This window comes from Rhinichthys klamathensis, unplaced genomic scaffold (assembly GCF_029890125.1).
Source record: "Rhinichthys klamathensis goyatoka isolate OS25496 unplaced genomic scaffold, OSU_Roscu_1.1 h1tg000050l_1, whole genome shotgun sequence".
NCBI lineage: Eukaryota > Metazoa > Chordata > Actinopteri > Cypriniformes > Leuciscidae > Rhinichthys > Rhinichthys klamathensis.
In genome coordinates, this window is record NW_026606596.1 from 796420 (window position 1) to 814159 (window position 17740).

A 17740-nucleotide genomic window follows, 5' to 3' on the forward strand; every position below is an offset into this window, starting at 1 on the left:
TTACGTTTTGAGTGGATGACGAGCGCGAGACGCCGAAATGGATGCCAATAAGATTCTGGATAGAAAGTTTACTTTTAAAAAGTTGCCAAATGGTTCCATTGACAAGACCAAAGTAATCTGTGTTTTGTCGTTGTGAACTGAGCTATCATCATCGCAGCACGTCCAGTCTGAAATCACACACACAGCTGATGCGAATTCTCCACCCCCTCGTCAATATCAGGACCTCGTCAGTATTTCTTTCACCCTTTTATTGATGGACAGTGTTACATTGTGTGAGAGATTATTTGCTCCAAGTGAGAATGTTAGTGTGAAATTGAACACAGTATTGTCAATGTTGTTTTCAATAAAAAAACATTTGCACAAAGCAAGCCGATCCACTTTTCCATGTTGATAAGAGCATTAAAATGAGAAAAAATAATGGGACAAAAAGAAATCAAGAGACATTTAGAATAGATAAAAATGTGCGATTAATTGCGATTAATCGCGAGTTAACTATGACATTAATGCGATTAATCCCTTTGTGAAAGGAGTCAGTTTTTCACTTCTGTTTGGAACACCCCTACAAATGGCGTCCCCTTCCCAAAGTGCCCTTCAAGGGTGCAAAAGCGGCATTTGAAATTCGCCCTTGACCACATAGCACGGCACGACAGCCATCGACACAGATCCTCAGCAAAGACCATAAGAACCAGACAAGTTCTCTGCAGAGACCTTTATGACCAGCTTTGTCTCTATTACGGTGTGATGAATCCTATCTTCAAGCAGAAGAAAACTGGATGAAATATTTTGAATACTACCGATCCACAGTTTGACTTCTGACCACTTGTGATGCAGCCTGAATCATAATCACAGCGTGTTCGTTCGTGGGCCAGAGGAGAACTGTCCCCCCGGCCCCGACTGAGCCTGGTTTCTCCTAAGGTTATTTATATTAGGCCTACTTAGTTGCATTTTTGTGCAATATTGATGTAAATTTTGTTTTTGCAAATGTATTAGAGAAACCAATTACAATTACATGATTCTGTATTAGTTTCACTTAAAGAAGATCTATGTGCAGTTTAAAATTGTAGTTCATATTATGTTTAGCATTAAGTTCTTAAAATGGACCTCTTCCTGGTGCAGCGCTTTAATGCAGAATCTTTAAATATTGTTTTAGGTTTGGCCACTCTGCACAGTAAGTCCCTTTTTCTCCCCTCAGCTAGTTTTGGACAGCAGACGTATTACTTTGCACTCAGCCCTGGCAACCAAATCCCATAATATATGGGCAGGCCAGAATTGTGGCCTGGGTCGATGCGCTGGAAGAGCTGTGTGGTTTTAGACTAAAGTTGACTGAAGTTATCTTTGCCTTTTGTCTCTTTTGACTCTCTTAGGCCGACTGTTGTTATTGCTCATTTGCTTCTTGGTCTCTGGGCTCAATTGGCACAGTTCACTCGGTGAATTGGTTACTTTACATGTAATTTATTTGGCTCTGTCTGGATCTGATCCAGAACTGTTGGACTTGACCACTGGCTTTACAAGTTGCCAGCTCTTTTAGCTCAAATTGGTTAGACTGAACAGACAAACTGCCTTGTTGTGTAGTGGTGAAAATGTTTGTTTTATCACTATTTTCATCTTTTCAAGTTAATATAGCCTTGATTGGGACTGCGCCTTGTAATATTTTTCTTTCGCTATGGGGCTTGTGAATAGTTTGAATCCATTCATTCATTTTACAGAATCATAAATCTTTAAGTAAAATTTAGTTCTCTGTAAAGCTTTCACTTAAATGCACTGAAGCTGAAGTTTAATTTTAATGTGAAATTTAAAATTATTTACAGAGAGAGGACCTATTGTGCTTTTTTACATTTTCATAATTTTTTTTGTGTGTGATGATGTTGTTTAACCATGAAAAAAAGAACCATAAAGTCCACTCCAAAGAGAGTTATTCTCTATATCAGTAAGGAGGAACTCCCTGAAACGCCTCAATTGTAGTCTTGAGTTGTCTTCTGGGAATGTACACATCACAATATTCCTCATTTAAATAATTCCCACCCAAGGTATATGCACAAAAAGGGACGAGGCCTGGTTGAGTTGCGCTTGAGACGCTGCTTTCTGCGCTGTGAATACTAATCCACTTTGCATGCAAGGTCAGTGATTTTTTTTACCTTGGATGCATGTAAACCTATTGTAGGAGACCTCCAAAACAAAACTAGGAGCCTTTAAAATAGCACTTTAACTATCTATCATATTCTCAATTTGAATAATAACTGTGTGGTTGATTTTACTTAAAAAATGTGCTAGTTATTTTCTCTCTGTGTAAACGTATCTTATTTTTATATAAATATGTTTTTAAAACATAATCCCAAGCTTCCTCAAAATTAATTCTAGTTTAATTGTTTTGTATAAATTAAAAATATCATAGAACAAAATTTCAATATGGGATTGGTAATTCCATGTGGAATATGTCGATGTAGATTGCTGTTATCATGCATTTATTTGCATCGAAATATTTGTATTTATGTCATCATAGCCTAGTTTCATTCTCTTGAGTGACACATACACATGGAAGCAAACTATATACACTCTATATATTTACATTTTTAAATACATTTTGTATACATACTTATTTGTTTGTTTTTTGTGTGTTCGAGTCCCATAGGAACTATTATTCCAGAGTTGGAGTTTGTTTGTGTGGTGTTCGAGACCTGTGGCAAACACGCAACCCTCTTACCTCTTCTGGTTCAGGTCCTCTCCACTTTACACTTTGTTCTATTGTTCTTCTCGTCATCTGCCAGCAATTACACTAGTTTATCTCCCTTTCCTCTCTTTCATCTGATCCCTCGCTTGCTAAAGACTCACCAGCTGGGCTATAGCAGAGGGCGGGAGGTGTGCGTGCGAAGCCTGGGCTGCGGAGCCCCGTTTCGTGTTAGGACAAATGAAGAGCGCAATCTGTGGAGAGGGTTTGGCAGTGGCCTCTACGTCTGAAAGTCATTGGATGGTGGAATTGTTCCCTCATCTCTGTCTCTCTAGGGCGGTCTTATCTCCATCCAAGTCTCCCGCTGCCTGGAGAGCAGAAATGAGCTCCACACGCAGACATGTCACTGTTCATAAAGCCCACAGAACATTAAACCCGTTGTGCGTCTAACGACTGGTAACAGCTGACAAACGTTTGCCTGACCTCTCTGAGAGCTTTGCTTAACATATCCCTACGGATCATGGGACAGAGTCTCCAAGATCTGCACATTTTGTTCTTCGTTGTCTTTTGAAAGGCCTTCTTAGCCTTGTTGTGAATTAGATCTCCTTCACACTGGAATGGCATCATATTTTGTCATTCTCACAGTAATAGCGGGTGCAGTACATCTGAAAGATTATTTTGTGTTGAGATGTTTTGTGGACCGACACAGGTGGTAACCTTGGATTAAAAGGGACATTTCTGATGTTTTTATCTGCCACGTCAAAACTAGTGATGCACCGAAATACATTTTTTACTAATGAGCGATTACATTAGACATGATACATTGCAGTAATTTTTACTGTTTCTTTGAGCATACATTCTGATACTCAGTCTATGTTTATTTCATGCTGTAAGTACTAGTAAAGAAGAAAAGATGATCAGTTAACATTAGGGGTGTAACGGTTCACAAAATTCACGGTTCGGTTCGATACGATACACTTGTGTCACGGTTCGGTTCGGTACGGTTCGGTACGTTTTTCGATACAGCAAAAAGAAAGAAATGCCAGAGAAATTTCCTTGATTTATTTATTTTGTATTATATTTAAAACTAACATCATAAAGTATTTATTTTTTTTTACTTTGAGCAATGATGGAGCTATACTTTACTTTTATTAGGAGAATATAAAACAAAACAGCTCCTTGGACAAAACGAAATGTTATATTGTAGTAGTTATGAACAAAGGTTTATTTTAGTTGAACGGACTGATCGACATCTAATGACCAACTGTCAATTTTCTTTTCGCTTTGTATTCTCTCTCTGTCTTTTCTCTCACTCTTTTCCTCCCTTTCATTTACATAATGTAAGTTCTCTTTCATTTGAAACATAAAGTCTTAAAAAAGATTGAATGAAGCACTAAAAGCATGTGGAAGTGGTCTTTTGTCTGTGGTTCTCTCTCAGCGTAGAGGGACTGTAGGGGTGTAGCTCAGGATTACCAGGGGAGCTGCGGTGGGATGGCCCGTCGTTCTGTTAACATGCCCAGGGCAGGGCCTTGGGCGTCAGGCAGACTATCTCTCACAGGCACCCAGAGCTGTTGAATACTGGATCTGTGGCAGTGAGCTCACAGCTGAGGATGTGGCTTCCTGCTGGTCCGCTAAGCCTGAGGCGCTTACCCTCCAGCACAAAAGATACTATGGACTGTATGTGTGTATTGCTGTGCGGATGGGCGTTTGTCAGTGTGTCTGCAGGAGTGTGGACATTTTGCTTTCCTCTACTAGAGTCGCTGTTTGTGTTTTCTCACTTGAGAGTGTATTTGAATTCTACAGTATTATCATTTTCAATTGAACTAGCATGGTTCATTGCCTTAAAAATTAATGACTGACTTGTTTTTGACCGAGTGTACATTATAAGCGAGTATTTTTTTCCCCCCACCTTAGTCAAAGTTTGCACTAAAAATAACGTAAATATCTTTACCTTAGTCAAAGTTTGCACTAAAAACAACGTAAATATCTTTTACTTTTAGGAACACTACCTTACATGCTCTAAAACTTCATTCACATCAGTGGTCTAAAAGTTTTATTCTACTCACCCTACCGATTAAAGGTTTGGGGTTGGTAAGATTTTTAAATGTTTTTAAATGTGCTCACCAAGTCTGCATGTATTTGATCAAAAATACAGTGATATTGTAAACATTTTCACATAATCCTTCAGAAAACATTGCAGTATGCCATTTTCTGGCACAAGAATCATTTCTCATTATCAATGTTGAAAATGTCTCAGGTTACGACTGTAACCTTTGTTCCCTGAGAACAGGGAACGAGACAATACGTCATTGACGCTATGGGGAACGCCTCAGGCGTGACAGGTGTCTGAAATCACTATCAAATCACGTCAATCAAATTGACCGGCGACAGCCCGTGAATCATTAACGTGAATGATTAACGTGCGACCTGGAAGTATATAAGGGCGCCTTGCAAACATGAAAAATCACCTTATCGTCTGAAGGGACTGTACGGCAGGCGGGCCCCGAGGCATGGCAGGGAGACGTATTGTCTCGTTCCCTGTTCTCAGGGAACAAAGGTTACAGTCGTAACCTGAGACGTTCCCTTTCGAAGGGAACTCAACAATACGTCATCGACGCTATGGGGAACGATATACCCACGCCGCCATGCTAAGGGGAGTGCATGCCCTCAGGCAGTGACAACTGTCCGAACCAGCAAATTCAAATGAAATGCTAGATCCACTCACCCTCAGGTCACACTGGGCTGTCAGTGACATCATTCCCTACGGTCATAGCCTAAGCTATAAGCCTCACAGGAAAACCTCCATAAACATAGTTAAATGAAAGGCGTACCTGGGCCTGCTCAAAGGCCTAGGACCACAACTTCAATTAGAAGGGGTCCCTTCTAGGGAATGTGGCTAGGGAACCCGAAGGAACCCCAGCCAGTCACTATTCAGGGGAACGTACTCACCCCGAAGTGCCACCAGGACGGCCTGACCTGGCGTCAGAGCATAGACACTTAGTCTGGCCACTTCCTGTCTGTCCGAAGACAGAGCCTCTGGACACTTGCCTTAAGTAAGGCATCCAAGCCGAGGGACTGCGAAGCTGGCAGTGAACCACTCGGCCCGGATCTCAGAGACGGGATATCCCGGAGAGTATGACTCAGCAAGTGCTTTCCAACCCTTACCAGCGAGGGGAGTTTCTCTACTCGATCCATGGATCTACCCAGTGTTTGTGTTAAAACACTGAGGAGGCCTGTGAAGGCCTAAGGGCTGATCTAACTGGGAGGCCTCACGAGAGGCCTACGACCGTCTGACCAGACTCAGGAGTCCGCGTGCTTATAGTGACCCTCTGTGAGGGGAGCACATGGTCCGCCTGGTAGGCAAACCAGGCTGTAGGCAGGAAAGAGGTTCCGGGAGGGAACCAGTAGTAGAGAATGAACACTTTAGTCGAGCCAGGGCGCAAGCTCGCCTTCAGCAGCTGCCTGATAAGGCCAGCTGAAATGATAGCAAGAGGCCACTAGCTTTCAGAACCCAGCACCGCTAGGAAACCACTCACAAGGAGGCCTGGAGAGGCCTACAACCTGATAACCACAGTATGTGGGGACCCTCAGGGAGGCCTGGAGAGGCCTACAACCTAATAACCACAGCATGTGGGGACCCTCAGGGAGGCCTGGAGAGGCCTACTACCTGATAACCACAATCTGTGGAAACTCACCGTCAGAGAGGCCTGTTGAGGCCTACTACCTGACCGTTCTCATTTAAGGAGGCCTGGAGGAGCCTACTACCTGATAATCACAGCATGTGGGAACTCACCTTCAGGGAGGCCTGGTGAGGCCTACTACCTGACAGCCAAAAAATATTTGGGAGCTCACATTCAGGGAGGCCCAGAGAGGCCTACTACCTGATAGCAACAGTATTTTATTGGTAGCTGAGTCCGGGTGACAGTTCCAAGGCGGCCTGCTAAGGCCAGCCAGCTGGGGACTCGCCTATCAGGGAGGCCCGGTTGGGCCTACTAGCTGATAGCAAGTCAATTCTGCTACAAAGGAACACTGTTGGGAACCATACTACACCAATGTAACTATTGGGCCCACCCACGGGAGGCCTAGTACGGCTAGCTACCTGTAGCGGCATTAAAGTATGTCCCACAATGTTGGGACTCACCTCCGAGGAGGCCTGTTTAAGGCCTACTACCCACCGGTGAGTCAACTGCCCGAACCACCAAGGCCAACCAATTCTCTCGAGAAGTAGCCTATAGCGCCCTCTTGGGGGCTGCTCATACAAGGAGGCCTGCTGAGGCCTACTACCTGATGGCGCAGCCTTCGTTGGCAGATAAGCTGTTTACACAGCGCCTACAGTATCCTGGTGCCTAATCACATTGCCCACGGCAGTGTACTCAGCTAGAGAGCTTAGCACCCTTAAACAAGGGGAGTACAACATACGCCACTCTGCCTCAACGGAGGCCCCAGTTAGTCAGGGGCCTACCATCTATGCATGGGCGTCAGCTCAGGGCAATGCTCTGGCTACAGGGGAGCGTACTTCGACCAAAGAAGAAGTGAAGGCTTACTTCATACTCGACCCGAGCCATAGTGGTGCGAGGTAGGATAAACAGAACTGGGAGTGAAGTACTCAGACCTACCCTGAATCACAGGGGAATACTCACACCTCACCCTGAGATACCAGGGGGCGGGCCTGCCAGCGGCTCTAGTGGTGACAGAAATGTATCTGTGCCCAACCTAGGGGAGTGGGGCTTGAATGAACGCCAACCACCTACAACCCGACGCTCGAGCAGTAGCTCAGCGAGGTAAGTGAAGCCCATACTGGCGGCCTAAATCCGTAGGCCAGTTCTGCACGGCAGGGTCGGGCAGGAGACTCAGTCTTCTTCGTGAAGCGAAAGACGGCCTAATCCTGCTCAAAAGGACTTATATACCACGGAGGCCTAACTGAGGCCTACCATGTCCCTATAAACCATCCTCTGCACCACGCTGCATTACTCTAGTCACCCCAGAATGCAGAGAAGGGGGCGGGCCTTGGCCTAACGACTCCCATGGGAGGAGGCTGATATACAGGGATGCTAAAAACCTACATTCACAAAGTGAAGGGTCAGAGGAAGAAATGCTAATTTAACAGAACACCTCTAATATCCCTGGCTCAGCCTAGGCCAGCTACAGAGACAGCCCTGGTGAGGGCCAACCTGTAAGCATAGATCTATCTGAGGGCTCAGAGGAGCCACAGCCTACTAAAGAATATAGTCTGTATTATTCCATACAAAGGGCTGCAGAACGCTCAACCTAATGAAAACTCAACCGAGCTCAAGGGGCGAAATACTCAGAAAAGTCAAAACGGTCCCATGGGCCGGACATAAGATCTATCTGAAGCTCTAGCGTCAGTCAACACTCTAAGTAAAACATTCTATCAGAGAGAGACCAACTACTCTACCCTGAGGTGGCTAATAGCCCGAAGGCTAACATAGTTATCGTTCTGGCCCACTAACGGGGAACTTCAGGGCCCTGATAATCCAAAAAAGTTATCTTACCTTATTACCTTGACATGGCCCCATAACTCTATACAGGGAACGAGGTCTGTAAAGAGAAATATATTATTTTTTAATCACAAAAAATACTCTTTGAAAGACCAGCAGCTCACCTGCGGCGTGCGAAGTGAAGACTCACCAGACAGTTCTTCATGAACATGGGGTCTACCACCTTTACATACCTGAAAGAGGCACTCTCACTAACCAAGCCGAGGCGGGCCATCAGAACATTGTTCTAACCATGAGCCCAGCCTCAGGCCTGATGTAAGAAGCGCCTGGGGAGTCGGGGAAGAGAGGAAAGGGCTAAGATATAATCACGCCCTCAGGGAAGATGATCCATGACCAACGCAACGTGCGTTTGTGCCGCATCACCTCCCTCAGATCCCTCTTCTTGCGGGAGTCGCGCCTCCTCTGCGACCTACTACTCCACGGAGGAGGCGCACGAGAGGTGACACTGGCTCTCTGGCCTCATCTAAGGTCCTCGGACCATGATAGGCCAGGCCCTCCCATCTGTCTGGGCGTGGACACGGATCTCAGCGGTATGTATGTCCTGGATACAGCTGAGCGCGCCTTCGCCTCTCTGAACTTTCCAACCACCGCCAACACGGAGGTGCCGAAAAGCTCAGAGGGCGAAACCAGCGAATCGAGGAGAAAGCCTTTCTCTTTCTTCCCGATGTCGGCCAGGTTCAACCACAAATGTGGTTGTATCGTCGCCATCCCGGAGAGCTATATATATATATATATATATATATATATATATATATATATATATATACAAATTTTTCATTTGCGGCGCAGCTCAGAAACCGCCTCAGGGGCCCCACCCCCTGGTCGGGATCCCCCAGCAGATCGGCCTGGTGTACCTGCAACACCGCCATGATGTGCAGGCTAGCACCGGCCTGACCCGCTGACGTGTATGCTCTGCCATTCAACTGGCAGGGTTTGAGCTCTCAGTGTCGATTGTTTTCCCATCGACGCATACCCACGCTCTCCTATCCCCTCAACATCAGCGAGACTAGCCTGCTGATGTTGGTGGATACAGGCAGAGTATGGGTTCTTCCATGTCCTCTCGATCTCAGTATGAGATCGGGAAGAAATAAAAGGCTCACCTGAGCTGGTGGTTCTGACCGGGGAAAAACCGCTCTCATCGCGAGCGATTTCTCCCCCAACGAGCAGCCACGGCAGCTGCAGCCTGTCCGCGGCGCGTTCTATAATACCAACCAGCTCAGCATACACGGGGCAGGGTGGCTGAGAAGATACAGGAAAATATCTTATTATTACCACCCTCATCAGCCATCTCCTGTTTGTCCGGGAGAGCGCTTGCTGCCGGACTAAGTTTTTTTTTTTTTTTTTTTTTTTTACTTCATCCAAATGCAGCTTCTCATCAGCCGCCGCATCGTCTGAGAGGATTACACCCCTCTCAAGGCGATCGGCGAGCTTCATTTGTGACATCCAGACGCTGAACCCTCTTCTCTCGAGAAGAGGGACACGCGCGATCACAATTTGTACAGGCAGTTCCCTCGAGAACTGCCTGTGCGCGTCTTCCTTCCCAGACAGAAAAATGCACAGTTCGCGTGTGTCACCCGGCTTCAGATATCTTGAGCACGGGTCTGCACACTTCTGAAAGCATTTCATAATTACCTGATTTTCAAAGCAGTTACAGACAAAACAGTCCCTGAAGACGAAAAGATGATTTGTCATGTTTGCAAGGCGCCCTTATATACTTCCAGGTCGCACGTTAATCATTCACGTTAATGATTCACGGGCTGTCGCCGGTCAATTTGATTGACGTGATTTGATAGTGATTTCAGACACCTGTCACGCCTGAGGCGTTCCCCATAGCGTCGATGACGTATTGTTGAGTTCCCTTCGAAAGGGAACAGTCGTGTTGCTTAATATTTTTGTGGAAACAAATTTATTTATATTTTTGTAATAATATAAAAGTCTTTGATGTCACTTTTGATCAATTTACTGTATCCTTGATGAATAAAAGTATTCATTTCTTTAAAAAAAAATCTTACTGACCCCTGACGCCAAATACTACTGGTTAATATACAGTTGTGAATAGGGTGTTCATACAATGGCATTGTTTAACGGAAACCTTTGCTTTTATAATGCTACATCAATGCTAATAGGTGTCAGTATAAAGTCCACAACCACTACTGCATCGGCCAACATTTATTAGTGTACCATTAATACTTAATGTTATATACTCTGTGCACCAGCATAGTTATGTCACAGCGGTTTCAAATGTCACTTTTTTGCAGCAATAATACATTCAACTTTTTTATTTCAGAATATCAAGAAAAAGTAAAGTTATTGTGGCTGTTTTGAAGCATGAGCTGGTTGCAGTTCGTCACAGTCACTGATTTCAGGCTTGCATTAGATCATTATACACTTTATGCTGTTTAACAGGACAGCAATAGCTATTGACAGGACAAAAAACAATGATATTTTATGTTAACAAGATGAGTGCTTCCAGAGTCTTAGAACACAACAGGCACTTCTTGTGGAAATATTTTGTCCTTGCTGTGTTTATTTCTCTCTCGTTCTCTGCTTTAGTCTCAGATGCGTGTGTGTTTCTTTCTAATGGGCACCAGAACATCTCTCTAATCTTATTTATTTACTGTTTTTCTCTGTCTTTTTGTGTTTTGTCCACGGGGTGCACAGTGAAGTGGAGCGTGTGTGTGTTTGTGGGTGTTGATGCGAGCATGCAGATGCACTGTCACTAAGTATTACCATGGCGATGGTTCTCAGTGCACAGCATGGGATGGATCAACAGCTAAAACAGCCCTGGGGCCCGTGGGTGTCCTAAATCTGCTTTTAATATCTCCCTGTTTGTTGCTACATTTCCAGATGATGACCCTAGACTACATTTCTTATTTCCGCAAAAATATGAAGGGGGTTGGGGTTAGCAATCTGGTTTTAGAAATTGATTTAGCGATTAGTACTGTTTAGGTTTTTGAGTGTGTCTTTTTCGTAATCCATTCATTGGTTGATTTCACTGAAAATTGTGACTCTGTGACACTTCAAAACATTATAATAGTTGTAAATAAATGTTAGACATGTTTGATTGGCTTTTTTATTTGAAGCAGTAGGGGATTTGGCAGCATGTGTGAGATTGATATGGTTATCTGCCAAATTTAGTTCATTCTGTTGATTCTGGTTGGCATGTGTTTAGGTTCAAATGCGCTGTTGGAAAAACATAATTATTACATTGTGTGTACACACTTGTGCGTGTGTGTGTCTGTGTGTTTGTGTTGTTTAGTTTTATATACGAAAGTTTTTTCATTACAGTTAAACATGATGTGGGAACTTTGTGTTTATAAAACATTTCAGTGAATGCTGCTCAATTAAATTAAATTTTGTAACGAAATCACACATAAACAAAAAAGATTAGATTATTTGTTTTGTAGTTCATTAAATTAGGTTTTTTAGTGGTTTGATGATTATTTAGGATAGACATACAGGATTGCTGTATATATAATTAAATGAAGTCATTTGCTAAGTAGATATGGATGATGTGACGTAACATTTTTCCAACAAATGGCACAGTTGCTGAGTCACATTGCTGGTGTGGTTTATTCCTGTGACCCTGCAGTTTGGATTTGTTTTGTTTATCTTTATGTTTGTTGTGAAGTGGATTGGAGTGTAAGCCTATCAGAAGTGTAGACATTATCTGCCAGATGTGTTCACAAGTCTAGCTAGAGCTTAAAGAGGTCAGGTCATACAATTTTTGCTCTTTTTTTTTTTTGGCAAGTTTGATTTACTATGTTGACACAATCTATCATCTCTACTCCCTTTCATCCAGAGTATTTATAAAAGCGAAGCTGCAAAAATAGGTCATTTAGAAATAGTGGTATTGATGTCACAATCATGAGCGCATTAACAAATGACCATCCACATTTACATATCAAAACGATTTAGTATTCAGCAATTTGGTGATGGTGGCAAAGAGGTTAGTCAGTCATAACAGAGGTAATTTACATACTAGAAATGTGGATACGACACAAAGCAGATCCACACCAGCACATTAACTCTGCATCTGTGCCTTTTACTGGAAAATGTTACATTACATCATTCACTTTTATTTAGCGAATGACTTCATTTAAATATACAGGTTTGAGCAAAACCTGATGATACTCTTATACAGTGTGATTTGAGAAAGCATCTTGTGCTTCAGTGGAAAAAAATAAATCTGACACCGGCTAAAAAGGGTAATATATTTCCCTATTTGATTAATGACATATATAGAGCAGACTCTGATTTTTTTTTTAATTCATTTTACTTTTAAGTTTCTTTGTTTTCAAATTTATTTATCTATGTATTTTCAGGTTTGCATTAGATTTTGAATCTCAGATTTTCATTGTAGTCTCAAGACATTTGGACCCCACCAAAACATTACAGGTAGACATGTGTCAATATTGTATGTTTATAGTGATACATCTGTGGAAATTGAGAGAAGACACAGAGAGAAAGACAGATAAGTAGAAGATGCCAGAAGATAAAAAGTGGATGAGAGTGTGATATTGCCATGAATGATATGGCTGGCTTAGGGGGGAAAAAAGCCGAAACACAGACCGGAAAAAAGTACAGTAGCGGAATATGGCAGAAACCGAATGAATCATTCAGAGACTTTTGGTCTTATATTTTTTTAGAGGATTGTCAAGCTGTCATAAAACCGTAAAGGACAGAAAACAGATTGTTGGAAGCATAGAGTGGGGAATGAGAGACTGAAAAGAGAAAGGCTGGAGATCCTCTGGCTCCCTGGCATGTGCCATCGCCGATGAACACAGCTGAAACGTATTTGAAGAGCTGGGCTGACATCCTGCCAAGAGAATGAGAGAGAGAGGCACAAGCAGAAAGCAAAGCGAGAGAGGGAGAGAGAGCGAGGTAGAGAGCAGGACGGAAAGAAACACAAGCAGAAAGAGGGATTGAGCTCTGGTGAAGCAGACCGACCGCATTCAGATCTCCATCCTCTGGCATTTTGCTCTGATACTGGACCTCTCGCCCCGTCTGACCTGTACCGCTGCCCCCAGGCACACTACACGCTCCGGGCCAACAGCCGACACCATGATTAAGTCCAGCTGGTTCTATGTCAAGTTCAAATATAACGAGAAGGTGAGTCAGAACAGAGTCTGTAGCCTTTTTCTATTTTAACTCCGATTTTTCCTTGTTCAGTGTTCGGTCTGGGGTTTAACTAGGTTCACAGCCCTCTGTCTTCCCGAGACACTCTGGTCCTGTAATCTTAAACCTGGCATTGATCTGTTGATAACAGTGCTGGTGGTATATTGATAGCTTAGTGTTTGTGTAACGTTTGTGTTATGGTCTGAAATCCCTCTCATGCATTTTGTAATAATCATACCTGCGTTTTGAAGCATTGAATATTTAATTGAGCTTGACTCTGCCACCAAGGGCCAAGGTTTAAATTTTCATTTAAACACATTTTCCACTTTTAAGAGTTGCCCTTATGCACCACATGTGCTCGGTAATATGAAAGAGCTTCTTTGACATCACTATTGACTCTATTAACAGAAATCTGCTGAGACTGAGCTAGATGGTAACAGTCATACTGAAGTGATTGGTGTGTGTGTGTGTGTGTGTGTGTGTGTGTGTGTGTGTGTGTGTGTGTGTGTGTGTGTGTGTGTGTGTGTGTGTGTGTGTGTGTGTGTGTGTGTGTGTGTGTGTGTGTGTGTGTGTGTGTGTGTGTGTTTGTGTGTATGTGCGTGTGTGAGTGTGAATCAGGTCATGCCCCTGTCCTGTTCTGTCCTGTCAGCTTTGTTAAACTTTAATGGAGGCTGATATTCTATTCTTCAGAGAGAGGGAGAGAAACTGATAGATGGTGTTACTGTGAAAAATAAGATGTAGACCTGGTTTGCATGTTTTGGCAGTTACTTAAATGGTCAATTAAAAAAAAAAAAAAAACATCCGTCCATCTGTCATTCTGTTATTGGATTGTAGCTCATAAAATCTCTTAGATTGCAAAACCTTATCAAAGGTCACATGTCCATATGATCAGCACTGTGAAATATGAACTTGATCCAGTTACCCACAGACCTGATGCATTTCAGTGGATTGAAGGTCAAACATGGATGATGGTACCTAATGGTTAAGCAGCTCAGTTGCCTACACAAAGGTTCCAGGGGCAATCTAGAAGCTGGAGAACTAGGACAGGAAATCGTGTACCTTCATGATTGTTCTAGGGGGGAATATTTCTGTTATATTTTGTAAAATGTCAAGAATTTATACTCAATTAAATACCTACAGTGAGACTGAAATGTGATCTTGCAAAAATTCACTGTAATAGTCCAAATACTTGCGTTGCTTTCTCATCGTTTTGAGGTAGGCGAGCCCCTACTTTTTGTAATAACGGCTTTAGCATCCCCAGGAGCCTAAGTATTCCATGCAAATCGACTCATTTACGTAATCCACGTAATCGTTTACTTCGATGCTTCGTTCCAGCCCTAGCGGTATTTTGTATTAAATAAATAAAATAAAATAAATAATTCATCTTTAGAGTTGTTCGGTTGATGGATTTACCTTGTAAACTAACTAAAATGAATAATTAGGAGCGTTTACACCAGAGAAACGTTTCACAGTTCCTATAACTATTGGCAGAAGTACTTTTTGGCATGTTCGCACCGCAGGAACTGAGAACGATTTTAGTTAGAGGAATGCCTTTTGGGGGGACTGAATGAAGTATGAACTCCTACTTAAAGTGTCTAATCCTGCACAATAGGACCTACCAGTGACGCAAACTTACTCCACAAACTATTTAAGACATAAAGATAAAGAAAGCAATTGTTAACAACATTTACCCGTCACACCTCAGTGATATGTAGCACTGCAAGTTGTCATAGGAGATTTTGTCTCTTAGCCCTTTTTTGCCCTTTTTCAATCGCATAACTTATACGTCTACATTCCGTCTTTGTTATCACCGAACCCACACCACAAAAAAAGCACCGCTCCTATCACAGCGTCCTCCATCCTCCAGTTGTTGGTTTTGTTGAATGCCGCACTTAAATGGCGTTGCTGTCGGCCGGCTTACATCGCTTCAGAGTTCCTTCTGGCGGTGCGAATGCAACCAGGAAAATTACCCTTGGGGAAAATTTAGTTCTCGGAGGACCGCCCTGGTGGCTAGTTCCTATAATTGAGTCCCTATAACTAGCCGTTGCAAAAGCCCCTTTTGCAAATCATGGTAGTTGTAATCGAATTGAATAGGTGTGAATATTGAGGGGTGGAAATATCTCTCTGACATGACACTGAACTGTGAAAAGTGCGACCTGTGAGTGTGTGAAAAATACTGTATGCTTACCAGTGTCAGCCACATATTGCTCTGTTCAAGACACTGTTATTCACACAGGCCGTCCATTTTATGTGAAGCCTGTATTTCCCTCTCTCTCTCTCTCTCTCTCTCTCTCTCTCCAGTGCTTGTCTTTCTGTGCTCCTCTCATTCTAATGCCCAAGTGTGCTCATATGACATGTGAACTGCTATAATTTAACACGGCACCTAACAGTGCTCATAACTCAGTGTGTGTGAGTGCTAGACAGACCGGGAGAGAGAGGGTTTGAAATGGAAGAGAGATGGAGTTCATACACTGGACAGGAGAGCGGATGAGAGAAGGGAACCATGACAACCGCCTGACTGCTCTGCTCCCTGGTGTGTGAAAGTAGAGATTGAGAGAACGCTTTTGATTCAGGCCATGAAACAAGGGTGAAGAGTAAAAATATTCACTTCACAGCTGATTAACAGAGCAACGGATGAGGACAGAGAGATGAGAAATGTGGGTAGCAGACCAGTGAATGACTAATTGAGCTTTGAACAAGGCAGAGATGTGAGGGTTCAGTGTGTCAGAGTAGGCTGATACTGTACTTTCAGGTGTTGAAAAACTTCTCAGAAATTCGTCTCGTCTTTTGGATTCCTCAAAATTGTCCACACATACTTACTGTTGAGATCTGAAATGAGAAAAAAAGGCCTGTTATTGGGGTGAAGGGTTATAGTAGTTTTTAATTTAGTCTGGTTTTATTTTCCCATGTGTGCTTTCAGTTTACTTCAGTTGTATTTGTTACCATTCTATCAATGTTTTATTTGTTTATTTATTTAGGTTTTTTTAATACTAAAACTAAAATGAAAACTTGTGGAATTAAAAATTGTTAAACCATTTTCATGCAAGTGGGCTTTAAAACTTTCTAAGTTTTTTGATATACCATAATATATACCGATTTGTTTTTTTCCAAAACACAAAACCAAAATTAAAGTTTTAGCCCAATTTAGTCCAAAAGTGACACCAAAAATAGTTTTTTTTGATTATCAATGAATCAATCAAATTTAATAATCAACACTCAAATAAAAACTGAGTTACATACAAACATTTCAATTGCACATAAGACATTTTTATATAAACTTTGTAATGATATAATGATGTTTCCACTCCAATTTATTGTTGAAATATAAACATTTAAATGGTAGCTGTAATAACTTGTTTTTTATGGTAGATTTATTCAAACATGCATTAAATAATGAAGACATCACTAACAGGTTATATACATATATAATGAATATGTAATATAGTTCACACTGCATATTTAACATATTTTAAACTAACAAGCTAAAAACATTGAATGGCTTTGTTTACAAGCTGTTTTATTGGCGTCTTTATGTGGCTGAAACACCGATTGAGCGAGATACATTACATGAGACATGATACATTTCAGTAAGTTGTACTGTTTCTTTCAACATTCTTTCTGATGATCATTTATGTTTATTTCATGCTGTAACTAGTAGTAAAGAGGAAGAGATGACCAGTTCACGTGTGCTGTGAATGGGATGCACTCATTACCATTTCACTGTCTAGATCAAAGAGGTTTGACTGACGGCAGGGTTCCAAGTGTTGTTCTAAAAGCAGAGTAAGTCTAGAGCCGCAGGTTCAGCCCTGTTGACCAGAATGCCACTGATTTACCCCCCTTCTGACATGTGTGGGCTAAAGACAGGCTCCCTTATGCAAAAGAGAGGACTGGAACAATCCACCTTTCTTTAAACAAGTATAAAAACAAACAGGGAAAATAAGACATTGTGAATTTCTCATGGGTTGTGCACTGCACTATGTTTTGGTTTAATTGCATCAGAATGCTTTTGTTGTTTTAGTTGCGGGCTGGAAAATTGTGAATTGTAAACGGCTCTCACAGAGAAGCATGCAGAGATAATTTTAGTGATTATGGGCTGCTTTTATTATACCCCAGCTCTATGACCAGTTCATTGCTCTGCTGTTGATGGAAGCCATGTTTGGCTGGTTTAATCGAGATGGGTGGTCTTTCTGTCCGGGTGGTAGCTTGGATGGTAAGACTTTACTTGAAGGGGTGTGCATAAGACTGACATGACACCTTCATAACCATGACATGACATAAGTCTTGAATATGAAGAAGGGTTTATGCATTTTTATGACAACTGTCATTAAGTGTCTTTCGCTCAATAAGGACATTTTGAATGCAAATATGACATTGTTTAAGATGTCTTTGTTATGACATCTTGACATAAAGCATAACATCTAGGGGTGTAACGATACAC

At 42.3% G+C, this 17740-nt stretch overlaps 1 protein-coding gene across 6 annotated transcripts in view; it reads left to right on the forward strand.

Moving 5' to 3' along the window:
• Window positions 1-17740, forward strand: part of auts2a (activator of transcription and developmental regulator AUTS2 a) — a 393745-nt gene that overhangs the window by 116310 nt on the left and 259695 nt on the right. Inside the window, exon 1 of one of the 6 annotated variants that reach the window (XM_056247646.1) lies at window positions 13136-13296. The exons of the other annotated variants lie outside the window; for them this stretch is intronic. Within the exon in view, the coding sequence (XP_056103621.1) occupies window positions 13249-13296 (48 nt within the window). The 5' untranslated portion in view covers window positions 13136-13248. Of the gene's footprint in view, window positions 1-13135; window positions 13297-17740 lie in introns of those variants that run through there. 6 annotated transcript variants of the gene reach the window in all.